The sequence below is a fragment of the Phacochoerus africanus genome, chromosome 7 (genome assembly GCF_016906955.1).
Source record: "Phacochoerus africanus isolate WHEZ1 chromosome 7, ROS_Pafr_v1, whole genome shotgun sequence".
NCBI lineage: Eukaryota > Metazoa > Chordata > Mammalia > Artiodactyla > Suidae > Phacochoerus > Phacochoerus africanus.
The window spans coordinates 39,436,968-39,463,896 of record NC_062550.1 but is presented as its reverse complement, the minus strand read 5'-3'; the positions used below and the strand labels follow the sequence as shown (position 1 = coordinate 39,463,896).

At 40.0% G+C, this 26,929-nt stretch overlaps 1 protein-coding gene across 1 annotated transcript in view; it reads right to left on the bottom strand.

The window, feature by feature from the left end:
• Positions 1-19,562, bottom strand: part of RAB21 (RAB21, member RAS oncogene family) — a 30,376-nt gene extending 10,814 nt beyond the window's left edge. The window contains exons 1-4 of the mRNA XM_047787205.1: positions 19,121-19,562; positions 6,575-6,634; positions 5,304-5,411; positions 3,616-3,679 (exon numbers count right to left, since the gene is read on the bottom strand). Of these exons, the coding sequence (XP_047643161.1) occupies positions 3,616-3,679; positions 5,304-5,411; positions 6,575-6,634; positions 19,121-19,270 (382 nt within the window). The 5' untranslated portion in view covers positions 19,271-19,562. The remainder of the gene's footprint in view (positions 1-3,615; positions 3,680-5,303; positions 5,412-6,574; positions 6,635-19,120) is intronic.
• Positions 19,563-26,929: the final 7,367 nt, after the last annotated feature.

Genomic DNA, 26,929 nt, shown 5'->3' with positions numbered 1-26,929 from the left:
CTAAGAGTGCTGATCAATGGATTAACTAAATCTAGAGAAGAAAGTCTCTGCTGGCAAAGTATGGGGTTCTCTCTCTATTCCTGGTTTACATATTACCAATGGCTTAGATAAGGATCTAGAAGGTTCAGTATCTAATTTACACATGAAAAAAGGATAGTATATTATATATCAAAAATAAAAATACAGAAACACAACAAGTTGAAATTCCTACACTTAGGTTTAAATAACTTAGGTAGGAAGATGGGAAAGGCCTGATAGAAGAGTAAATACTTACAAAAAAGGAACTCAGATTTTTGTTAATTACAATCTATAAAAAAAGAGACTGAGTTAACATGCCTGCTAAAAAGTCTAAGTAATCTTGGGCTAGGTTGGCAGAGGACAGAATGAGGATTTTAAAAAAAGAGACCAAGAGTTCTCTTTTGGCGCGGCAGGTTAAGGATCCAGTGTTGTTAATGCAGTGGCTCAGGTTGCGGCTGTGGTATGGGTTTGATCTCTCACCCAGGAACCCCCACATGCTGCAGGCACAGCCAAAAAAAAATTGTTTATAATTAAAAAAAAAAAAAAAGGAGAGAGCCATGATATATGGTGACTCAATAATGTTTGGATTCTAGAGTTCATTTCAACTCTAGGAGACACACTGATACAGATGTTCTAGGTTTATTATAGGTTCAGTAATAAACCTAAGAAAAAATAATCAGGATGAGGATGTCTGAAGTTAGGCCAATCAGTTGAAGACCTAGAGAAGATTCAAATATCAGCTTCAAATGTCTGAAGGGTTGTCTTACGTGAATAGTAAGGAACACGTATTTGTCAAATGCCTCCTCTATGCCAAGTGTTTTCCAAATCATTATTTAATCTTCACCACAATCCTGTGAAGCATTATAATAATAATAAAAATTGTTATTATTTTTAGGGCTGCATCCACAGCATATGAAAGTTCCCAGGCTAGGGGTCAAATTGGAGCTGTAACCACCGGCCTACACCACAGCCACAGCAACACAAGATCTGGGCCACGTCTGCTATCTCCACCACAGCTCACAGCAATGCTGAATCCTTAACCCACTAAGCAAGGCCAGGAATTGAATCCGATTCCTCATGGATGCTAGTCAGATTCATTTCTGCTGAGCTACAATGGGAACTCCTATTTTTATTATTATTATTATTATTATTTTGAAGCTAGCAATAAAACAGAAGAGAAAATAAACACTGAACATAACAAGAATGAAAATCAAGACATGGAAAAAATAATGCAAATGTCTATCAATAGCAAAAGGATAAACTGTGGAATATTCATAGAATAAAGCATTAAATAGCAAAGAGAGTAAAATGAACTACTCTACATACAAGAACATAGAGGAATCTTGCAAAGATAAAGCCAAAAGCCAGACAAAAAAGCATTCGTACCATATGGTTCCATTAATGTGAAATTCAAAACAAAACTAATCGATACAGTAGAAAGTCAAGATCATGTTTGGAGGTAGGGGATGGTGAGGGAAGGCAAATGGGTAGCAGATGGGATGAAAAAGAAGCACAGGAAGGGCTTCTGATGTACTGGTTACACAGATATGGTGACTTTGTGAAATATTCCTTTTGTGGTAAATGGGCTCTCAAAATTCTTCCAACTCTGAATTACAAATAAAATTCCATGTCACATTTACTAATGAAAAAGAAGGGACAGTTAGAGCTTTCTATACTTTTATACCAATCATTAATAAATATTACATAACTTTAAATGAGAAGCATCGAACCCTATGTAATAGATCCAATATTACTAAACCTTCTTAGAATATGAACATAAAGAACACAAATTTTAATTATTCTAAGTTTATTTACCTCTCTAATTTTTTAAATGTTACTTTGTGACCCTGGCCAAGTAACAAGTTCTTGAGGCTTCTCTGACTTTTTTAAGACTACATTAGTCATTAGTCGTTTCTTCCTCTCTTCTGAGAAATACCCAGAATCCCAAATGATCAAATCTTCAATTATTTACCTATCATGGCCACTTCTACTCCCAGTAAGTCCTTTATACGAGACAAAGGCAGGCCAAACTCACACTAGCTGCTGTTTTGGCCCCAACCTCCTATGTGGTCTACTGCTACTACTCCAGTGTTCTTGTTTGAAATACAACCACCATCTAGTCTAACATCTAGCATCTAGATGTTAAAAAGCAGGCTTGGAGTTCCCAGGTAGTTCAGCAGGTTAAGGATCTGGTATTGTCACTGCTGTGACACAGGTTACTGATGAGGCATGGGTTTGATCCCACTTCCATATGCCTTGGGTGTGGCCAAAAAAAAAAAAAAAGACCTCCAAAGCACACACCAAAAAGCAGCCTATACCCTCCCAAAAAAGCAAGCCAAATCATCTCCTGCTCTTCTCCCAAAATGTAGGAAATGTAAACTCACGTTAAAAAAAAAAATTCTTAAGGTTAAATACATTCTCTAATACTAATACATTCTCTGTCTTCCACTAAAACCACCCTGGTTTCTCCCAAGCCTTTATCAGTTACATAGAAAGGAAGAGAGAAAACAGCCTGAGGCTATTCATCATAAGTATTAATAACATAAGCACAGGAGTCTGAATGACTTCGATTTAAATCTCATCTCTGACAGCTACATGATATTGAGCAAGTTATCAAGTATCTTTAGGGCTCAGCTTTCTTGACAAAGCCCTCATAGCGTGGTGAGGATTACATGAGATAATGTCCACTGAGTATACAGCACAATGTCTAGAAGATTTTACTGATCAATAATTAGCTGTTATATCGTAAAAATAATGACCTAAAGAAAAAGGGAACCAAAAAGAAATCCCACAAGTCCAAGAGTGAGTTCTAGAGTTCTTTTACTTTACTCTCAATATTACCATTGAAAATACTCCCTAACTCCAGTATATCATGGTCAACTTATATCCTTGGAGTGAAATTTGTCCTTAACTCAAAAATGCATAAAGTTAAATGTATAGAATAAGAACATAGCTTAAGTCATTGATTTTAATTATACTGCAAAGTGGTTGCCGAAACCCTTTTTTGGTTCTAAAACAATGTTACGGTGAAAAACTAAATGTCAAATTAAAACAAGGCTGGGGGCCTGGAAGCCCTACATGTTTAGAGCTTCCCAAAGGCATTCCTTGAAACATAGATGCTTGAATCTCCAGAAAGATCACTTCTGAATCCTAAATTATTCTGGAGTATTAAATACTAAAATACCATTCTTCTTTTCTAATTTAAAATGAGACTTGTTTACTATTCTTTAATACAGTGTAAGGAAACAAATGATATTTTTAAAAAGTAATGATGCTTACTTCAGGTGTGCCCATTAAAAAAAAAAAAAAAAGTAATGGAGTTCCCATCGTGGCGCAATGGAAACGAATCCAACTAGGAACCATGAGGTTTCAGGTTCAACCCCTGGCCTCGCTCAGTCGGTTAAGGATCCGGCATTGCTGTGAGCTGTGGTATAGATTGCAGACATGGTTTGGATCTGGTGTTGCTGTGGCTGTGGCATAGGCGGGCAGCTACAGCTCTGATTAGACCCCTAGCCTGGGAACCTCCATATGCTGTGGGTGTGGCCCTATAAAGACAAAAAAAAGACAAAAAAAAAGTAATGATATAATGATACTTACCAACTATACATAAACAGATTTCATTCCCCAACATTTTCCGTAATTCTTTGACCCAGTTTTTAACCTGTATATGCAAAAGAGTACATATTGAAACAAATCTTATTTCAGTAACTACCATTATAACACCTAAAACTCACCAATGTCAAAAATTTTGTCTAACAGCCCATATATTTAGTTGTTACTAGGAATGATTCACTACAGGATCCTTTATTTATTGCCAAATTATACTGCAAACTACACACATATAAACATCCAATGGAAAGATATCTCTCCATATCTATATAAAAGTATAAACAAAAGTATTTCTAATTACAAATTTTCATAAACCATCCATAAGTCCAGGCAAAGCTGTTAACCACAGCAAAAGTATGTCAATTCCAGCCTCTGACTATATGGTTGTATAGAGTCACTTTGGACTCAAAAACACACAGGCATAATTAAAAGTCTTATATCCCAGTTGGTTCTGAAATAGAGGGCACAGGAGCTTCTGTGTCACACACTTAAAGGAAAAACAAAAGTACACACAGGTACCAAAAAAGAGTAAGATAAAACTTTATCTCTAGAGTATGATAGGTTCCTTCAACCTTAGCACTAATGATATTTTGGCTCAAAACCATGAGAAATAATAAATTGTTGTTCTAAGCCACCAAATTTGGAGGGTATTCATATATAGAAAGAGGTTACTTTTCAACCTAAAAGACTCAACCTTCTTTTAATCAATAAAATACTTAAATCATTTATTTTTATGAGAGGCATGAAGGGATAATAAATAATATCCAAAGTAACTTATAAAAATATCATTAAATCTGAAAGCTACCTATTACTTCATTTTTCTGCTCTTTGGACTAAGTTTTTCCATATGTCATTAATAATCCAAGGACTAAGTTGTAAATCTGTTTCATCAGTTAAATACTGGGAAATAAGTAAAAATTAAAATTAAAAAACTAAAAAAGCCAAGTAATCTCAACAATTACAAATCTGGCAACTCAAGGCAAGGGAAGTTTCTGCCTTGGAAATTACTCCCTTTAATTACACACTCTTGACAAAGTTATTCCAAGAAGGGCTTTCAAAGTAAAGGTCAAATAAGTAATTAGTCACTATTTTAACTGTGAAGAGAAATCAGAGGTAAGTTTAATAGTAACTCATTTTTGGCTCCAAATAACTTTAAAAATCCTATATTTGTGGTGAATGTTTAAAGAAGGATAAGAAAAAAATGGAGGAGCTTTAAGATAAACACTACCTAGATTGTCCTTTTAAAATTTATATTACATCCTCCAGAATATTTAGTGAGGAGAAAGAGCTTAAAACTTGATTTAGTTCTTCGTTGTTTCTCTTGACAATTTGGGAAGAGAATGCAGCCATACCAAGTTTTCGAGTGCCCAGTGTGTATGGAATCAAAAAATATATGTGACTTTTCTTTAATAGAGAGAAAAAAACTCTCTATGATCATTTCCCTTTCCTAATATCTGAGAAAGCCATGTAATAAACTACTAATAAATGATATCCATATTGTTAACATGAATTAAATATATTCCATTAAAAAATATGAGTGGCCATGATTTATGTACAAACTATATTTTACCTTTAAAGCCGAGGCTAATCATTTTAGTAAACAAAGGTATATTAATGCAGACTTGGAAAATCAGTGTTTTTCTATTAAGTCTTCTACCCATAAGTAAACAGAATACCTTCTGAAAAGAGTCTTCATCTGTTATATCATAAACTAAAATAGCTCCATTTGAATCTCTGTAGTAAATTGGCCCCAATGCATGGAATCTCTCTTGACCTGCTGTATCCTAAATAAAGCAACAAACCCTTATTAGATTAGAAAAAAAAACTTAGCTGTTATTGTAGCTATAGTGAACTTTTGATTAATTGGAAAGTAGGATGTAAAGTTACAGATAACCCCCAAACACTGTTAAAAAAATAAAACAGGTTACGAAAAGTTTTTTAAGTGAAATTATAAACAATATTTAATGTTTTAATGTTTTACAAAGGTTACTTCTACCCTCCCCAGCCTTCCTACTCCTCAGCAATCTTCCCACCCTCACTAAAAAACCAATTCAGGTGTCAAAGGATTGGAAAGGCTACAAATGGTGTTATAAGCCAGGGAAACACCTTGCACTAAATTTAGGTTCTCTAAAGAGAGGAGATGAGGAGAAAAAGCATGCACCAGGACCACCTGCTAACAGGAACCCTATGGTATTACCTTTACCCTGCTCTCTACTAGCCACTCCCTTGGAGGACTAGGACAGGGAGACAGAGGGTTTAAAAAAAAAAAAAGGGTCAGAGAGGCTGTTCACCTCCGTGTTCTTTCTCTGACATGGAATTCCTCTGAATTAACCTTCTCCAGCTGAGAAGTTATGAGAGCACTGTTCATGCATACAACTGTATTCAAGAGAATATTCTTAGAGATTTTTAGAAATGTTTATTTTGGAAAAAAGGTTCTGGGGAGTTCCCGTTGTGGCGCAGGGGAAACGATTCCAACTAGTATCCATGTTGATCAGGATTTAATCCCTGGCCTCGCTCAGTGGGTCAGGGATCCAGTATTGCCATGAGCTGTGGTGTAGGTCACAGGTCGCAGACGTGGCAGGGATCTCACATTGCCCCTGTGGCTGAGGCCAGCAGCTTGTAGCTGATTTGATCCCTAGCCTGGGAACTTTCATATGCCGTGGGTGCAGTCCTAAAAAGAAAACAAAAAAAAAGGTTCTGGAAGTTCCCTTGTGGTTCAGCATATTAAGGACCCAGCAGTGCTGCAGGTGTGGCATAGGCTGCAGATGTGGCTCAGATTCAATCCCTGAACAGGAACTTAGATATGCTCTGGATGTGGCTGAAAAAAAAAAAAAAAAAAAAAATCCAGAAATTCAAATTCCTATCCCTATTCCTTGAGCCAATCAGTTACTAGAGTACCAAAAACATTTAGAGGCCTTCATTCATAAAGCTGAAAAGGTTAACTTACCCATATAGCAAGATTTACTCGTTTCCCACCAATATTTAACTTCTTTGTTAAAAATGATGCCTAAAAAAAGAGAGACATATATTAAACAATGCTTCACATAACGTAACATTTCTTATTGTAAAAACTGTAGATGAATAAATCATGTCAACATGAAACTCAAGTTATCTGGGAGAAAAAGTAATCATTGAGTTTTTATTAATGACCGAACACTAGTTCTATGGAAGACAGAACATTATTTACATTCTAATGGAAGAAAAAGATACTTTATTTCATGAGCACAAGTTATGAAAAGCGGTAAACTGGCAGTTAAATATGTTTTCTCATTTTTTCTTCATAAAACTCTTCCTTAGCATTTAATTTTATGACACTTTACCTATTCATTGGAAAGAGTCTAAGAGTTTTCTAAGATGAGATACAATAAATGTTTACTCATCATTCACTTTATAAATTTCAAAATGTTCCTGAAATTACTATATAATTCAATTACTTAAACTATATCTAATAACTGTCCTAGGTACTAATGTCATAGAAATGAAAAAAGTGGTTCCAGCTTTCAAGAAGCTTATAATTCACTGCAGAAGTTAAAATGTAAAGAGAATTAAAACACCATGTGACAACTGTTAAAATGGAGGGTCTTGCCAGGTATACTAAAAGGAAAGTGCTGAGCCTGCCTGGATGAGTCAGAGAAGGCTTCAGAAAGAAGGTAATTTCCTAACAGATAGATGAAGTAACTGATGCCTTAAACCCCTAATTCCCTATTCCATGGGAAACACTAAATTGGTTTGTTGGATGCCAAAGATGATATTACAAAGATAGGCAAAGAGTGAATGAATCAAAAGAAAAAAGTCCTAGAACTCCCTATCTAGACATATGAACTTTACCTTGTAGGTCTTAACACAACCTGTTCCTGTTCAAGACACTAGACAAGTTTTTTTGCTTTTTCCTTTTGGCCACACTCACAGTATGTGGAAGTTCCCAGGCCAGGGATCAAATCCATGTCACAGCGGTGACAACACTGGATCCTTAACCTGCTGAGCCACTACAGAACTCCCAAACAAGTTTTTTTGTTTTTTTGTTTTGTCTTTTTGTCTTTTCTAGGGCCGCACCCCACAGCATATGGAGGTTCCCACGCTAGGGGTCTAATGGGAGCTGTAGCTGCCAGCCTACGCCAGAGCCACAGCAACACGGGATCCAAGCTGTGTCTGCGACCTACACCACAGCTCATGGCAACGCCAGATCCTTAACGCACTGAGCAAGGCCAGGGATCGAACCTGCATCCTCATGGATCCTAGGTAGGTTCGTTACCACTGAACCACAACAGGAACTCTTTTTTTTTTCTTTTTTTTTTTTTCAAAGTTGCACCTGCAGCATATGGAAGTTTCAGACTAGGGACTGAATCTTACCCACAGCCGCAACCTACGCTGCGGCTGTGGCAAAGCTGGATCCTTTAACCCACTGCGCCAGGTCAGAGACAGAATCTGAGCCTCTGCAGCAATCCAAGCCACTGCAGTTGGATTCTTAACCCACTGTATCACACTGGGAACTCCCTGACTTCTTTTTCCCTAAAGAAACAACTAAGTTATCCAAAGGAATAAACGTTAGGAAATAATACTGTTGACAACAGAGAATCAATGAAGAGTTTTCAAGCAGTGAGGAAGTATAAGATCTTTACTTTAAAGGGATGATTCTGCAATAAGAAAGGACAGGACTAGACCTGGGAGAAAGGAGGCTATTTTATGGTTGGAGAGAAAAATATAAAGGGCCTGAACATGAAGAGAGAAAAGAGAACAGAATCAGAAGTAAATGAAGAGGAAATATAATCAGATACCAGAAATATAATCAGAAACCAAAGTCAGTTGACATGTTTAAAAAAAGGAAGAGAGAGCCAAGTTCAAAGCTATGCAGAGACTGTCACATTTAATGTTTCTTTCTTTTACTTTTTTTTTTTTTTTTGTCTTTTAGGGCCACACCCGCAGCACATGGAGGTTCCCAGGCTAGGGGTTGAATCGGAGCTACAGTGCCAGCTACACAGGCACAGCAATGCGAGATCCAAGCCACATCTGTGACCTACACCATAGCTCACTGCAACACCAGATCCTTAGCCCACTGAGCAAGGCCAGAGATCGAACCTGCAGCTTCACGGATACTATGAAGTATCAAGTCAGATTCGTTTCCACCGAGCCATGATGGGAACTCCTCTTTTCTTTACTTTTTTGGCTGTATCCATGGCAAACGGAATTTGATCCCAGGCTAGGGATCAAATCCAAGCAGCAGCTGTGACTTACACCACAGCTGCAGCAACACCAGATCCTTAATCCATTGCACTGGACTGGGAATCAAACCTGGAGATGCCCAGAGACACTACCAGATACTTAATCTGCTAAGCCACAGCAGGAACCCCTTTTTAAGTGTATTTATATAGAAGAAAGTGCAGAGGTAGAAGGTAAAAAAGATAAAAGGTTAGGATGGTGAATTACTACTGAAAGAGAAAGAAGCCAGATTTCAGAAAGGACTTTACTGTATGCACAACTAATGAAAATTAAAACTAAGAAAAGACCACTAGGTTAAGTGATTTACTAAGGAATCCACAGAGATACAAATGGCAGAGTTGAGATCAAATCCAGGAATGTCTGCTTCAAAGCCCAAGCTATACTCAAGATATTTTATTAAATAAAACAAATTTATACAGAAGAAGGTGTAAAATAAATTCAATGGCAAGATAACAAAAGAAGTAACTTGGAAAATGAGAAGACTAAATACATGACAATAAACATGAATAAAGAACTATTTCCCACTCATAGAATAAGGGCTAAGAAAATCAACACTGAGGCAGAACCCTAGTTTGAATCTCAGTTTTGCCATTTATTAGTTATATATTTGAACTCAGCCATTCCCACTGTTTCAAAATCCATGTTACAGAAGAAACTCAAAATCTGTATCCTATCCAAATTATTTGATAAGTAAACTTAAATATCTCTTCTTTTAAACGTCTTTATAAAGTTTAAACTGATCTTCCTTCCAAATTTGGCTTTCCATTCCAATATTAGTAATATTATTATTATTATTTTTTGGCCACACACCCACAGCATACATAAGTTCCCCAGCCTGGGGCTGAACTCACACCATGGCTGCAACCTGAACCACTGCAGTGACAACACCAGATACTTAACCCACTGAGCCACATGGGAACTCCCCAACATTAGTATTTTGATCACATTCCCCAAGTCACTAAGGTTTAGAATCTTAGGACTATTATTATTGAATATTCTTCCTCCTCTGTCACCCATATCCCTCCAAAAACCTACCAAGCCTTATCTTCATATTTCCTCTGGAGTTCTATGACCACCAGTCTCATATTATGTCATACTATAAATACCTTTGGTCTCACCTCACACTCTGGTCCTCTGGTCTAGATGAGGACCAGAGTGTGATTATCTTACCAAAGCCTTCATGATTAGAAACAAAACCAAAAACTTATCATAGCCATATCTAAGTTGTGTAATGTTATCATTTTAAATAAGTATGCTTGAACTACATCCCTGCTGGCAGCTAATACCATAAAAGCCTTTTGTCATGAGTTTTGTGAAGATTTCTCAGCAGACGGAAAGGAATTAGAGCTGATAAAACTCCATCATTTCCTTTCTTCCATTTCCTCTGAAACTCACCACCACTTTGCCATGGTGAGATCAGAGACAGTGTTAAGTCTCTCCTAAGGAACCACAGATGTACATAACAATTTTATGGAAAGAGTGATCATCATACCACTGTTGAAAGAAAAAAATAACCTAAGTGTCCATCAATAGGCAATTTTTAAAAAATACACAAATATAGTCAACCCATACAGTGAGACACCATGCAGTCACTTCTACTACTAGTGCCAAGACTCACTAACAGTTATTCAATGCTTACCTTCTGCAAGTACTATGCTATACACTTTCCACAAAATCATTCAAAAGTTTCTCCTTTATAAAAGTTGGCAGGGTGGCGGAGGTCCCATTGTGGCGCAGCGGAAACAAATCCGACTAGTAGCCATGAGGTTGCAGGTTTGATGCCTGGCCTCGCTCAGTGGGATAAAGAAAGAAAAAAGTCAGGGGCCGTGATCTACAAATAAAAATTTCAATGCCTTATCTTTGTATTCAAGGACCTCTGCCATTTGTTCACATCTATCTTACTAAGACAGCTTCTAGTATTTCTTAGTCTCAAATTTATATACATTTCCCTACAATTCTGTTTGTTCATAAAATTCCCCTCTAATCTGGGTATACTCATTTTTTTTTTCCTTTGGTCTTCTAAGGGCCACACCCATGGTATATGGAAATTCCCAGCCTAGGGGTCAAATTGAGGCTACAGGTACCGGCCTACGCCACAGCCACAGCCACGCCAGATCCAAGCTGTGTCTTTGACAGCTCATAGCAATGCCAGATCCTTAACCCACTGAGTGAGGCCAGGTACCAAACCTGTGTCCTCATGAATACTAGTCAGGTTTATTATCACTGAGCCACAAGAGGAACTCCTGGGTCTACTCTTTATTCTCTATCTGAAGCTCACCTGTCCAAGTCCAGCGTATGACCTATACTCTTCTGCCTTGAATTTTTTTCCTTTTTAGGGCTGCACCTGCAGCATAGGGAAGTTCCTGGGCTAGGGGTCAAATTGGATCTGCAGTTGTCAGCCTACGCCAAAGCCATGGCCGCAATGGATCTGAGCCACGTCTGCAACATGTGCCACAGATTGCAGCAATATCAGATCCTTAATCCACTGAGCCACAATGGGAACTCCTGCCTTGAATTTTTTTTTTTTTTTTTTTTTTTTTTTTGCCTTTTAGGGCTGCATTTGCGGCACATGGAGGTTCCCAGGCTAGGGGTCTAATCAGAGCTACAGCTGCCAGCCCACACCACAGCCACAGCAACACCAGATCATTAACCTACTGAGCAAGGCCAGGGATAGAACCTGCAACCTCATGGTTCCTAGTCGGATTCATTAACTGCTGCATCACGATGGGAACTCCATTGCCTTGAATTTTTAAGCTTTCTCATACCACCCATACAACCCACACTGAATTTCTCCTGAATTAACCTTAAGAACTTTAGGAAATCTAAACTTGTAACATACAGCATATACCACCTTGGTTATCTTTTCATGGGTATATGTCTTCTGTTAACTAGAGTACATAATTTTAATTTAACACTGTCACAAGTGTTTACAGTAAAACAGGCAATGTTCTAAGAGCTTTTCAATATTACCTCACTTTCCGTAACTCTGGCGTTAGATACATTATCCAAATATCATAGATGTGGAAACAGAGAAAAGGAATGGTCAGTATCTTGCCCACAGTCACACAATAAGTGAGAGACGTGGATGTGAAATCCAGGAGGTCTGGCTCCAGACATGACTCATAACCACTACGCTGTGGTACTGCCTGGACTAAGATATGAGCTAAAACTTCTTCTGTAAGAGGGGGTAGGAGGAACCACAGTGCTGCCCATACCCTCAAATATTGTTACTATAGATAACCACATCTTCAGTGTGCTGGTATAACTCAATTTACGTAAAATGTGTATTCCTAAAGGTTTCCTTATAAACCAAATTATTTTAACTCAAATATCTGATGCACTAGTAAAGCACATTATCATAGGGTCCCCTCTAAATCTTTTTTCCCCTTCATAATGAAAAACTGAAGTCCTACTCTATAGGAAGATTCCTTCTGTAATATAAATCATCTCATTTTATATACATCATAAGTTTTAATATTTTATAGATATTTTCTTAAAGAACACCTTGTTTTAAAAACAAATATTTTTACATTTGAGAATAAAACTGAAAGATTTTATGTAACAGCAAGTGAGCAGCAAACAACCAAACAATGAAATTTGTCCTTTTGTTAAAACTATCTCTATGATGATATGTAATGTAGCTAGGCTACTGAGATACCATTCAAAGGTTCTTACTACTGTTGCAAGGTAATAAGAGTGGGAGGGAGGCATGATCATGGATTTCTTTGAGAACCTGATGAAAGCTATGAACCTACTCACTCCCAAGAAAACTGTTCATGTGCACATATCAGAAACAATTTTCACTCACTTTCCCAAGGGATTTATAATCCCTGGCAACATCTCAGTGAAGAACCCCATATGCAAAGAGCAGGTGAGTGTGGCGTTAAACAATACCAATTCAAAAGTTCTAGGAATATGGGAAGAAAAATATTTGTACATACTAAAGTGCTACTCTGCTTGCGCTTTCTCATTTAATCTTTTAAACAACCCTGTAAAGTAGGTAATCAGCCCTACTGTACAGTTGTGAAACTGAGATTTAAAGAAATATAGTGACTCACTCAAGGTCAGACAACTCAGTCAGGTACTACAGTGGGTGGAAGCCTGTCTGACTCCACAGTGCTTTTTTCATTGCACAAAGGCGCCTATTCTAGAACACACATTCTTAACCTGGCACTCCTCCACTCAGACACTAAGTGTTTCTGGATACCAACTCATCCCCCAAAATATTCTCAGGGTAGGCACAAAGTAAGGAGGGTCATAGTAATGGTACATTTCCCACCTTCTCCTTCAAATTCTGAGTTATAGCACCACTATTTCTTCTAGTTCTAATGATTTCATCTTCCAAATTTTAGGGGTAGTAACAGACTTCACAATCTTATTAGACATCTGTCACTTGCACCTGATGCTTATTTATCCAACATCTTATCTGAAAGCATAGTGGATATATATTTAAAAAGACAAAATAGGATTAGAAGAAAGATAATAAGAACAAAAGACATTTGCCAAATGAAAGTCTTTTTGTAACTTGTTTAATCAATGTTCTAATGACATTTTTTGCTTTTAGGTTTTTTTGTTTGTTTGTTTTGGGGGGAGTTTTTTGGCTACACCCACGGCACGTGGATATGAGTTACCAGGCCTGGGACTGAATCCGAGCCACGGTAGTGGCAATGCCAAATCGTTAACCATTAGGCCACGAGGGGAACTCCTGGTTTTTTGTCTTTGTTAGCCAGATCACTTGTTGTGCTTGCTAACCACTGGCAAAGCAAAATATCTAAAGCAGCATAGTACCCAAACTGTGGGTATGTTTCTGTCTTTAAGTTCAACTGACTTTCACTAATAATATGTGTATGTATAACTAAACAGTTAGTTATGTTATTTTTGCTACAGTTACTAACATTGTTTCAGGCTTAAGTATTTAAAATACCTATTAACTACTGTCAGACTTAAAACACAGACATGAAAGGATTGAGGCAGATAATTTATAAAATTAGTCCTCTGTAGCAAGGCAGTAAAAATTGGCTATCATGGAGTTCCCGTCGTGGCGCAGTGGTTAACGAATCCGACTAGGAACCATGAGGTTGCGGGTTCAGTCCCTGCCCTTGCTCAGTGGGTTAACGATCTGGCGCTGCTGTGAACTGTGGTGTAGGTTGCAGATGCGGCTCGGATCCCGCGTTGCTGTGGCTCTGGCGTGGGCCGGTGGCTACAGCTCCGATTCAACCCCTAGCCTGGGAACCTCCATATGCCGCGGGAGCGGCCCAAGAGATAGCAACAACAACAACAACAACAACAACAACAAAATTAGCTATCAGAGTGGTGCAGCGGAAACAAATCCAACTAGTATCCGTAAGGATGCAGGTTCAATCCCTGGTCTCGCTCAGGGCGTCGGGGGTGTGGCATTGCCATGAGCTGTGCTATAGGTTGAAGACGCAGCACGGATCCTGAGTTGCTGTGGCTGTGGCATAAGCCAGCAGCTGCAGCTCTGATTAGACCCTACCCTGGGAACCTCCATGTGCCAAGGGTGTAGCCCTGAAAAAAAAAAATTAGCTATCAGAAAACTAAGCTGAATTGCTACAATGGCAAAGCCGTATTACAACATGTAAATATAATAGCTGAACACCTTAAATTTATACAACATTACATGTCAAATATATTTTAATTAAAAAAAGAAAGAGTTCACATCGTGGCACAGTGGTTAACGAATCTGACTAGGAACCATGAGGTTGCAGGTTCAATCCCTGGCCTTGCTCAGTGGGTTAAGGATCTGTGCCAGGAGGTTTACATATTACGGTTCTCTAATCCATGTAAAAATCCTACCAGTGAGATTCTCCCATTTCATGAATAAAGAACCATCTTAAAAACATTAGGAGTTCCCATTGTGGCTCAGGGGTAATGAACCTGACTAGTGTCCATGAGGATGAGGGTTTGATCCCTGGCCTCACCCATTGGGTTAAGGACCTGGCATTGCTGTGAACTAAGGGGTAGGTCCCAGATGTGGCTCATACCTGGTATTGCTGTGGCTATGGCGTAGGCTAGCAGTTGCAATTCCAATTCGACCCCTAGCCTGGGAACTTCCATATGCTGCAGGTGTGGCCCTAAAAAGAAAAAAAAAAAAATTGGAATAACCTGCCAAGATCATGATGGCTAAAATGCAGGAGTCAAAATTCAAACTAACTTCAAAGTCCTGTCTCTTTTTACTTCATCACATGGCCTCCTAAGGCAGAAACAGAATATCTTGTCTTCTCCAAGAACCTGACAGAGCATCTCATTACATACCTTATGGGTAAGACTGATGTAGCAAGAAAGTCAGGAGACCTGTAATGCTGAAATAGCTATTTTCATTAAAGGCTTCATGTCCACTAGGTAGTAGCTCACAGCAGTCAGTCTTGTTTTCTGCTTCCATTATCACTAATATGTATAACACTCCATTAATTAAATAAAGAGGAAAGAGGACTGCTGCCCATGCAAGGTCTGAAAAAGCCCCACCCTAAGATTCTGGATGTCTGAAGAGAAGTACATCCCTGGTCATATGTCAGTGAACTACAGTGAGACTTCTGCAGAGTTTTGTACTTAGCCCTCTCTCTCACTCCTTTCTTTCAGAGTCTATTAATGACTGATGAGAACACTGAAGACATTGTTACCAAATCTTCAGGTGACGAAGGCAAAATGAGTAGCTAATTCAGGTAGTAGGGACCATATCTTATTTTTCTTTGCATGCCCAGGACCCAACTTAGTGCCTGACCTATAGGAGTTCCAATATAGTTCATGAATTCTGGTATCAAAATTCAAAAGGATTTAATTTTACAGGCATCGACCACTGGAGCAAATCTATCAAAGCCAACTTTAATGGGTCAAATACATTAAAGACAAAAAACTTAACTACAGAATCAAAGAAAAAGGAATGTGAGGAATAGAAAGTCTTCCTTTCTCTTCCTTATTTCTTTCCTTCTTTCCTTTCTATCTTTCAAAACACAGAAGGCCCAATATTAATCAATGTGACAGCTGCCCCAAAAGCTCACAGAACCTTATCTACTTCAGTATTAAAAAAGGATTCTCTACAGGGGAAATAAGAGCCTGCACTTCTTTGCAAGGTTCAAACGACACTTGGAATCATCTCTATAGTTCAAGCTACTATATTTTAAGGAAAAAGGACAATTATTAAATAGTGTCTAGAAGAGATGTCAACATAGTTGACATGACTTAGAATGTTAATCTCCAAATATTACAGAAGATTCAGTTAAAGGAACCAGAGCTGTTTACCCAAGAGAAGACAAAGACTTAAGTGAATGTGACAGCTTTCTTCACCTATCAAAAGGAATGTCATGTGTGACTAAGATTCAGAGGGCAGAACTAGGACCGGAAACTAGAGGTTAACAGATTTTGTCTCTAGTTAGAGAAAAATGATTTGAAAATTAGACCCGGGAATTCCCGTCGTGACTCAGCGGTAACTTCCAACTAGTATTCATGAAGACTTGGGTTCAACCCCTGGCCTAAATCAGTGGGTTAAGGATCCAGCGTTGCCTTGAGCTGTGGTATAGGTTGCAGACACAGCTTGGATCCTGTGTTGCTGTGGCTATGGCACAGGCCAGCAGCTACAGCTCCAACTCGACCCCTAGCCTGGGCAACAGATGCAGCCCTAAAATGGCAAAAAAGGAAAAGAAAATTAGACCCATCCAAAAATGAACCACCTTAGGACATAGTCTTCCACCTTCTATATCAGTTCATCTCACCTTCAAGATGTTCGGACTAAGGTATACAACCATGTTATATATAATATAATAAATAAAACACTGAAATAGTGAACCATAAACTCTTTTTTGTTTGTTTTTGGACTGTGCCTGTGGCATATGAAAATTTCCAGGCCAGGGAATGAACCTGCACCACAGCAGCAATCCAGGATGCCACAGCAACAAAGCTGGATCCTTAACCCACTCCACCACAAGGAAAATCCACCATAAACTATCTTAGGTTCCACTCAGTCTTTAAAATAGGAATGCCAATGTACTTTACAAAGTTTTTTAAAAAGATAGGTAGTAGTTTTATTAACAAGAAAAAAGGGAAACTTTTCCCCTCGTATCTTATGAAGGATTATCTCCCCTCCATTTAGAAATGAAAGGCATACAAGATTGTGTCCTACGGGTCTCAACGAAGTCGAATTTCTCTGAAAAGACTGTTAAGAAAGAAAAGATGAACTGATAGCTAAGACAAAGAGAAAGGCTGTAATGACGTTTCCATACATTGGTATGCTGCAAAATCCTCAAACCTAGAACATTATCCAGGTACTGTTTGTGACGAGAGTTATATAAATATTAAAATCAGGAGTTCTATGTTTTTGATACTAGAGATCCACCATAACTTCATTCTCTCTGTGTAGAATGCAGTGGTTTCTCTTAGATATTTAAAAATCTTTAGCCTGCTTTTAGCTTCGAGGATGTTTTTAGAATGTATAATGTCATGTAATTTTTAGGTTGAAGGGCTAAATTACCTTTAAAAAAATAATAAAGAGCTCAGTTACAATGGTTTTCTATTTTCTCTAAGAAGTGTAGCACAAAAAAAAACCCCACTAAGGTGTTGTTCACCAATATCCAGACAGTGTGACCTATTGCTCAAAGTAAGTCAGAACTGGATTCAAATTTCAACTTGGGAACCATGACTTGTGGCAATATGATGGCCAGCAAATTACTCAATTTTGCCACACTTGTTTCATCACCTGTAGAATGAGGCTAATAAAACTATCCACCTCATAAGCTGTTATAAGAATTAAAAGACAGAAGTAAAATACCTAGCACAGTAAGAACTAACTAAATGTTAGATATTATTATACTTTACCTAAATAAACTTCTAAACTTCCAACTGACCATAGGTATTTATTCTATGAATTTCCCTGATCTCACTAATAACTCAACTACAACTAAAATTGCGTTTAAGTGACCCTATACAAAGACATGAGAAAAAAAATGCAGTTTCCTGACATTCACTATTTCAGATATTATGCTTTACAGAGGAGTAAAAATAGAACATGGAATCAGAACCAGAGCATCTTTGTAAATTCTAGACTTGGTAGTTTAAAAATAGCATCAAACATCAAATGTCACAATAATTAGGAGATTGTGCATTCTATTAAATAATGTCCATGTACTTATGAACGACACAATCACTAATTAGGATGTATTGTGCAATTGGGGGTAGTAATAATAAAGATAGAGAGCTTACACTGGACCAGGTCCTAAGTGTTTTTATGTGTATTTGCTCTGACAACCCCAAGAGCTAGATATTACTATCATGGCCATTTTAACAGATGAAGAAACTTAGGCACAGAGAGGTTAATTAACTTGCCCAAGATCAAACAGCTAGTTAAAGGGATGGAACTGCGATATAAACCGAAACATCAGGCTCAAAAGTCCATTAGATTTTACTGCCTCTGACTAAATTGATCAGGGCAGATTCGTTGGAAACTTTTCTTCTAACACGTGCAAACTGATTTCTTTGGAAGAGGGAGACTCCAACCACCTCAAAAGCCTGAATTCACTCCCAATTAATGACTACATTTTAACACTTTTCTGACTAACCATGATGTATCTGCTGATGAAAGGCGGCCCTGAATTACAACCAAAGAAATAGTATTTGTAGCTAAACTGTTAGTTTGAGGACCATGACGTTTCCATGTGAATATGGGTCGACCCACATCGCTGAATACAAGTGACCCACAAGTCAGACCTACGCAGGCAGCAATGGAACTGCGTAACCCACACCGGCAAGCGGTCATTTCAAAAACCCTCTGGAGATGAATGTTTTGCCAATCACCATATTACTCGAAGACAGGACAAAATGGAACATGCATAAACACTTAGTCATCAGTAAGAGCTGAAGTTATAAATCACCTAATTCGAAAAATCAAATCCTCAGCTAAATTCCTAATTCCGAAAGAAAGAAAAAGGACCGACACTGGTGGACTGCAGGGTGAAGACACCTAGGGCCTAAGCGGAAGCGAATCAAAGGGGAAAAACTAGTCCACCGATGGGGATTCCACGACATGCGCGGCCACACTGGGGACTTTTCAGGGCCCTTCCACTCCCCTCCCAACAGCCTGTCCTTGTGTCTCCAGGCTGCCCGGACAAGCGCCGTCCCCAGGGCGAATTCGGAAAGTGAATCCGAAGGCGGAGGTGACAGGCCTGAGATCTGAGAGCCCCGCGACACAGAGGACCGTGGCAACAAAGTCCTCTGAGCCCCGGAGGGGTAGGGGCCCCAAGGCGCCACTCCCGCTCCCCGGGGCCCGCACCTGCAGAGTGGTGATGTGCTTGTCGTTGAACTTGTTCTCGCAGTAGCGCAGCACCAACGACGTCTTTCCCACGCAGCCTTCCCCCAGCAGCACCACCTTGAACGAGTAGGCTCGGGCTGCCGCCGCCCCGCCGCCGCCGGCCGCAGCCATCCCGTCGCGTCCCTAACGCCCGAGCCCTAGAGCCGTGCCGAGCTCCCCACGGCCACCGCAGCTCCTTCACAGCCTCGGCCGGTACAGGCCCCTCCGCATCGGGCGCCGCCAATCCCGGGCACCGTCTCCACTCCCTCCTCCGGGCAAGGCCTGGAAGGACCGAGGTAAAGTCCGAGAATGACGGGCCCCAGCCACCACGTCAGGTATCCGAGGAAAGGCAGAGCTGTCCCTCTCCGCCTCCCTCTAATGGCGTCTCCTTCCTCCTACGTCACACTTCGGGTCACATGATCGCCGCGGCCGCGTGCGGCCCCTGGGACGCGGCGTAGATTAACGTGTCTGAATGTGGGCGGGGCTTCTGGGGCCTCTTCCCCACTCCCGCCCCGACCCGCAGTGAGTTGGAGGTGAGTGGAGTTAACTCCTGACGGTCTCGCAGGCAGACCTAGGGTGTCTGCGGGGCACACCACTCTGCAGTTGCTGGGAGCAGGAATAAGGAATGAATAATTTCAAGCAACCCCAGCTCAGGTGGAATGTTGAAGTGCAGAATGTTGTTCATGCCTAGAAAATATTCACAATGCTAATGACCTCTCCCATCCAGTGTCCCCATAAGCCGAATCTGCCAAGGTGTCTTCAGTATCTTGATAGTATTTCTCTGTGGGGTCCCAAATCCTAGCTATTGAACTTCAAGTTCCCCCAGGCCACCTGGACTCCTCATCTTTCAGGTGTCAGCTTAAACTCAAAAGCTTCCCTGACTACCCATCCTTCTCCTTCTGTCCTTCCATCCCTTTCTTACCCACCCGAGTTAGGTAATTCATAACATTGGCAGAACCTCTCTAGCAGCGCTTACTGGGAAATTACTTTGCTGAATATTTTTCCTTATTAGGCTGTAGATTTGTTAAAGACAAAAACTACGTGAGAACTTGCTCCACCTTTGAGCTTCTGAATCCCAATGCCAGGCACATAATAGTCATTATATAAAAATATCGGGGAATGAATGATACATTTTAAACCATTATGCCTTGGTTTCCCAGTTTTTCTGTCTTCCATGAAGATCTTTTTTTTTCCTATGAAGGTTTTTTTTTGGGGGGGGGGGGGGGGAAGAAGGGCTGTGTCTGCATCATGCAGAAGTACCCCTGACAGAGATCAAACCCCAGCCACCCCAGTGACCCAAACCACAGCAGTGGAAACTTGGGATCCTTAACAACTAGGCCACTAGGGAACTCTGCCCCATGAAGCTTTTGACATACTGTATTGATACCACCTTGATAGGCCTGGCTTCTTTGATGATTGCTTATATCTCCTCATCTGCATCCTCTTTCTTTCATGAAATATACTCTTCCAAGAAACCATACTAGTGCTAAAAGTTTGCAACTAGAAATTTGATGTCAGTTAGGCAAATGTTTTTATGAGACTCCTTTTCCACTTCAAACCAGATAGTCCATTCATTCATTCAACAAATATTTGAAGGTGCCCACATATGCCAGGCGCTGTACTGAACACGATACAATGCCTATGTCATCAAGAGCTTACATTTTAGCAGGGAAGACAGACATTCATTATATAAGGAATGCTTTCATCCTGATAAAACAGTTCAGCTATGTTGCAAATGTATATGGGGATCCAAATGGTTCAGCATATAGGGGAGGCTTCTGGGAAAATGTTACTTTTGGGTAGGAGTAACCTAGGCAAAAAGGAAGGAGAGCTTTGCAAGCAGAGAGTAGGGTGTACTATTGCTTTGAGATAGGAATGAGTACATGAGGGTGAGAAGTGTGGTAAGAATGCCGAGAGCTTCAGATGAAACCGGCATTGGTATGGAAGCCAGGAATCAATACTGAAAGGTCCTTTCAGCAAATGAAGGGTTTTAATAAGGAGATGATATAATCAGATTTGACTTTTAAAAGATCACTCTGGCTGTAATTTGAAAAATGGATGGGAGGGAGTTCCCATTGTGGCTAAGCAGGTTACAAACCTGACTAGTATCCATGAGAATGTGGGTTTGATCCCTGCCCTTACTCACTGGGTTAAGGATCCGGTATTGCCACTGTGAGCTGTGGTGTAGGTCACAGATGCAGCTGAGATCCTGTGGTACTGTGGCTGGGGCGTAGGCCGGCAGCTGCAGCTCCGATTTGACCCCTAGCCTGGGAACTCCCATATGCCTTGGGTGTGGCCCTAAAAAGGAAAAACAAAACAAAAAAAATGAAGAATGGATTGGAGAAGGATGATATTACTTCAATTTACTTAGAATCAGCCGTTAAAGAGACCTTATTTTTTTATAAAATATCTTCATGATTGCATCTGAGGATGTATTCTCTATTTCTCTCTGTATTCCTCTCTCAGAGTCTTTGCATGTTCGTGGATTCTTCCAGAATCAGGAAGAGACTTCATTTTTTAAAATTTTGTTAATTTTAATGATTTTTATTTTTTCCACTATAGTTGGTTTACAGTGTTCTGTCATTTTTCTACTGTACAGCAAAATGACCCAGTCACACACATATATATGCATTCTTTTTCTCACATTATCTTCCATCATGTTCCATCACAAGTGACTAGATAGAGTTCCCTGTGCTATACAGCAGGATCTCATTGTTTATCCACTCAAATGCAATAGTTTGCTTCTATTAACCCCAGACTCCTAGTCCATACCACTCCCTCCCTCTCCCCCTCGGCAACCACAAGTCTGTTCTCCAGAGACTTCATTTCTTTTTTTGGCCGTGCCCCGTGGCATATGAAAGTTCCCAGGCCAGGAATCAAACCTGCGCCACAGCAGAGACCCAAGCCACTTCAATGACCACGCCAGACCTTTAATCTGCTTGCGTCACCAGAGAACTCCAGGAAGAGACTTAATTTTGAAGTCTCTTCTGAATTCTTCTTCATATTGGATTGAAAGTTGCCTCTCTGCCTACAATTAATTGTTCCTCATTCAACCTATGCAGCATTTATCTAACCTCTATTCTCTGTGAAACATCTTTATACATATGAAGAAAACTACAGGACCTTCCTTTAAGCCTTCTCTTCTCTTCCCATTTTAGTATAGCCAATCCTTTCAACCACCATTCAAATGATATGGATCCCAGATCATTTAACAGCTTGATCATCTTACAACCTACATGCAGTACTTTGAATTTATCATTGAAAAACAATTAATTTTTCTTTGTCTTTTTAGGGCTGCACCTTTGGCATATTTCAGCTAGGGGATGAATTTAAGCTTAGGCTGTTTTCCTATGCCACAGCCACAGCAACACAGAATCTCAGCTTCATCTGAGAGCTACACCAGAGTTCATGGTAATGCCAGAAACTTAACTCACTGAGCGAGGCCAGGGATCAAACCCACATCCTCATGGATACTAGTCAGATTCTTTTTTTTTTTTTTGTCTTTTTGCCATTTCTTGGGCCGCTCCCATGGCATATGGATGTTCCCAGGCTAGGGGTCGAATCGGAGCTGTAGCTGCCAGCCTAAGCCAGAGCCACAGCAACGCGGAATCCGAGCCGCGTCTGCAACCTACACCACAGCTTACGGCAACGCCGGATCCTTAACCCACTGAGCAAGGCCAGGGATTGAACCTGCAACCTCATGGTTCCTAGTCAGATTCATTAACCACTGCGCCACGACAGGAACTCCTAGTCAGATTCTTAACCCACTGAGCCACAATAGGAACTCCTGAAAAACTTTTTTTTTTTTTTTTTTTTTTTTGCTTTTTATGGCTACACCTGTGGCATATGGAAGTTCCCAGGCTAGGGGTCGAATTGGAGCTACAGCTGCTGGCCTATGCCACAGCCACACCAGCAACTCAGGATCCAAGCTGTGTCTGTGACCTACACCACAGTTCACAGCAACACCAGATCCCTGACACACTTATCGAGGCCAGGGATTGAACCTGTATCTTCATGGATAGTAGTCAGATTCGTTTCCACTGCGCCACAAGAGGAACTCCCTGAAAAACACATTTTTTAATTGTGAAATAAGTTTAAAGTTAGAATAACTTTCCAGGTTTATCTTACATTGGGATTTAAGGAATGTGTTGCAAATGTTCACAGATCTCAATAAGTCAGTTTGGCATGATTTTGAGCACAAAATGGGTAAATACATACATGTAAACTGTGGCAGGTTGATAATGGCTCCTCAAAGATATCAGGTTTGGGAAGTTTCTATTGTGGCTTAGCAAGTTAAGACCCCAACATAGTGTTGGTGAGGATGCAGATTTGATCCCTGGCCTCCCTCAATAGATTAAAGCTGTGGTGTAGGTTGCAGTCATGGTTGTGATCTGGAATTGCTGTGGCTGTGGCACATGCCAGCAACTCCAATTTGATCCCTAGCCTGGGAACTTCCATATGCCATCAGTGTGCCCCTCCCCCAAAAAAGAACTTAGATCAGTCTTGGCATCAATGATGATTGGTCTGTATAAACTTTATAGAGAATGCCACATAAAATAGGAACTCCAGTTCCTTCATTAATAGGAGCTGCACAAATGTTAGGATTCCTCAGTGAATAGGTAACTCAAAATAGATTCCTGATTGATGAGGGTTGAGGTATGATAGGGTGCAAATTCCAAAGCATACAGCTTCTCTGAACCAAAAACAAGCTTCTTGCCTCCTCCTCCCTGCCCCAACCCCCAAATCCCAACATAATTATACAAGTGAAATCAACTTAACCATAGCTGTGTAGCAGAATATTAAATGGTAAAAGTTGCTACAGAAAGGTAATGTGTAGCTCTAATGGCTTCTTTAAGAGGGAAAGGATAATCCCACCAGTTCTGTGGTGGTTGTGAGGTTGGGTTTATGGACTACTTTTAATGTAAGTCCTAGTTTTTTAAATGGCCCCTCCTTTCTCTCCTTGTTCTTACACCATTTTTGTGGATTAAGACCAACCTTATAGTCTCTGGGCACTCAATTGCTGAATTTTGATGAACTCTCTATCATTGAGGCGTCAGGTAATTTTTCATTCATTTGGGAGGGAAAGTGATTGTCCATGCTTTTGTACATCTTTGTTTCATTCATTCATTCTTGAACAAGTATTTATTGTTTAGGTGAACAAGTATTCATTTATTTACTATGTGTCATATATTGTGTTACAAATGTAATCCAGTCAGACATGGCTTCTGCTCTCATGGAGTTTACAGTCTAATGGGAGCCACAATAATGAACACGATTATAATAAAATATGGTAAATGGTCTAGTGACATGTACATAGAGCTATGGAACCACACAGGAATCTCAAGCAACCCAGTTGTTCCAGAAGATGAAGTCAGATCAAATGGACACATACCTTTAGCTTCAATTTTGTCAATATTTCAACAGATTTGACTCAGCCAGCTGCTTTCTCTTTCAAGCCATATGTGCCTCCCTGGGCTTCCAGGTCATCGCAATCTTCCAGTTTTCTCCTACTTTATTGGTTGCTTCTTTTCCATCTCTTTGCTGTCTTCTCTACCTGTTCCCAACCTCCAAATGTTAGTGGGCTTCCAGACTCAGTTCTCTCCAATACAACTTTCTCTCTGGGTAGTCCTACTCAGCCCTTTGGCTTGAGTAGCTGCTATATATATCTCTGCTAAACCTATATCTCTGACTCCTGATCTGTCCCATTGCACTGGATATGAATAGGCAACTTCCCTTCAACATCTTCACTCAAATGTCAAGTAGACATTTCACAGTATTGTTTAAATGGATACCTCATTTTTCTCCAAAATCTGTTCCTCCCTCCTTTTTCTCACCTTGTTAAATAGTTCTAGTATACATCTATTTGCTAATGCTAAAAGCTAGTTGGTATCTTTTTGTTTTCTCTTACTCTTCACATCCAATCCACTACCACGTCCAGTCACTGTGCCTCTTAAACAGATCTTGAATCCATCAATTTTCCATCTCTACCACCCTAGTCCAATCCACAGTCAACTTTTTCAGAGGCCACTGCAATAGCCTTCTAACATGTCTCCCTGCCTCTACTTTTGCCCTATTACCCACTGCAATCTATTCTTCAAATAGATTTAAATTTAAATTTAAAAATAAACTCAAATTCCGTACCAAGACCTATAAAGTCCCCACATGCTCTGAATGTTGCCTGACTCTCCAACTTCATCTACTACCACCCTCTCCTCCTGTCATTATACTTCCATCTTACATGTTTCAATTGTGCATCTCTCATAGGTCTATTCCTTACTTGACTCTAGGCTCTTATTTGGAACAAGAAAGGTTTATTGCAGGGCCAAGCAAGGAGAACAAGTGGCTCATGCTCAAAAAACCCTGAATTCCTTGATGGTTCTTGGGGAAGTTTTTATAGGCAAAATTTGGGGTGAGGGCTGCAGAGTGTGTGACTCTTTTCTGATTGGTTGGTGATGATGTAACAGGGCAGTGTTCTAGGAATCTTGCATTCAGCCTGAAGTTACCATCCTCCATCTGGCTGCCAGCCTTAGTTTCTGCAGAAGAACTCAAAGATACGTTATGTATATCCCTTGAGGAGGAAACATAACCCTGCCCTATCCTGCTGTATTTTTTCTTGACTGCTCCTCCTTTGTTTCTGCATTCCCTCACTTCCCTGATTAGGAACTGTTTGAATCTGCTCTTCGGAATTCAGGGAAGGTCTAGAAGGCTCAAGTCTTTTTTTCTGCAAAGATGAAACAGGGGACAGAAAAAGTATTTGTACTTGGGAGGGCCCCACAGGGTCCTGCTTGGTTTCAATACTTTTTTCATACTCCTAACATTTATCTGTTTTCATATGTATAAGCTCCATGAGCACAGATACCTTGATGACTGGCATACCACTGAGTCACCAGGGCCTAGCGCTGTGCCCAACACTTAATAGTCACTCACTAAAGATTTGAGTGACTATTATATATATATATTTTGCTTTTTGGCTGTGCCTGCAGCATGTGGAAGTTCCTGGGCCAGGTACTGAACTTGCACCACAGCAGTGACCCGAGCCACAGCAGTGGCAATACCAGATCCTTAACCACTAGGCCACAAGGGAACTCTTGATATTTTAACTTACGGGAATTTTCCCCTAGTATTTCCATGAGCCACGAAGCATCCTATGTACCAAGAAATGACAGAGATAGCAGAGCACAGTACAACAGAAATTTCAATTTTTCAGATTTTGATTTTCAGAAGCCCCAGCCACTAGTATTTCAAGCTCTTTAAAAAACAGAGGAAGTTCCTTTGTGGTACAGTGAGTTAAGGATCCAGTGTTGTCACTGCAGTGGGTCAGGTTTGATTCCCGACCAGGATCTTCCCCATGCTGCAGGTGTGGCTAAAAGAAGAAGGAGGAGGAGAAGATATAAGCAATCAGAGTCACTGCTTGAGTAATAAGTATTAGTCAAGGAGAATTAGAGGAATAGCAAGGGAGTTTGACATCAGTGAGTATTCCTGTGGCAGATACTATATGTTTCTCAGACATTTCAGTTCCTTCTGCTTTGCCTTCCTCTTCTATAGAGATAAAAAAAGAAACACTTGAATTCATAGTCTTTAAGTTACAATTGTTATATTGTGACTATGAGGATCAAAATCCGGTACTAAAAGTGGCAGAGCAGTAATTATTTAGAAGTAGTCTTGAATAGACATCCTAATACTGAATTGCCTGTCTCTAGAATTCTTATTGAGAAGACAAATACCTAATTAATATAATCCACTGTAGTATGGTTATCTATTATTTGCAGCCCAATATATTCATAACAATAG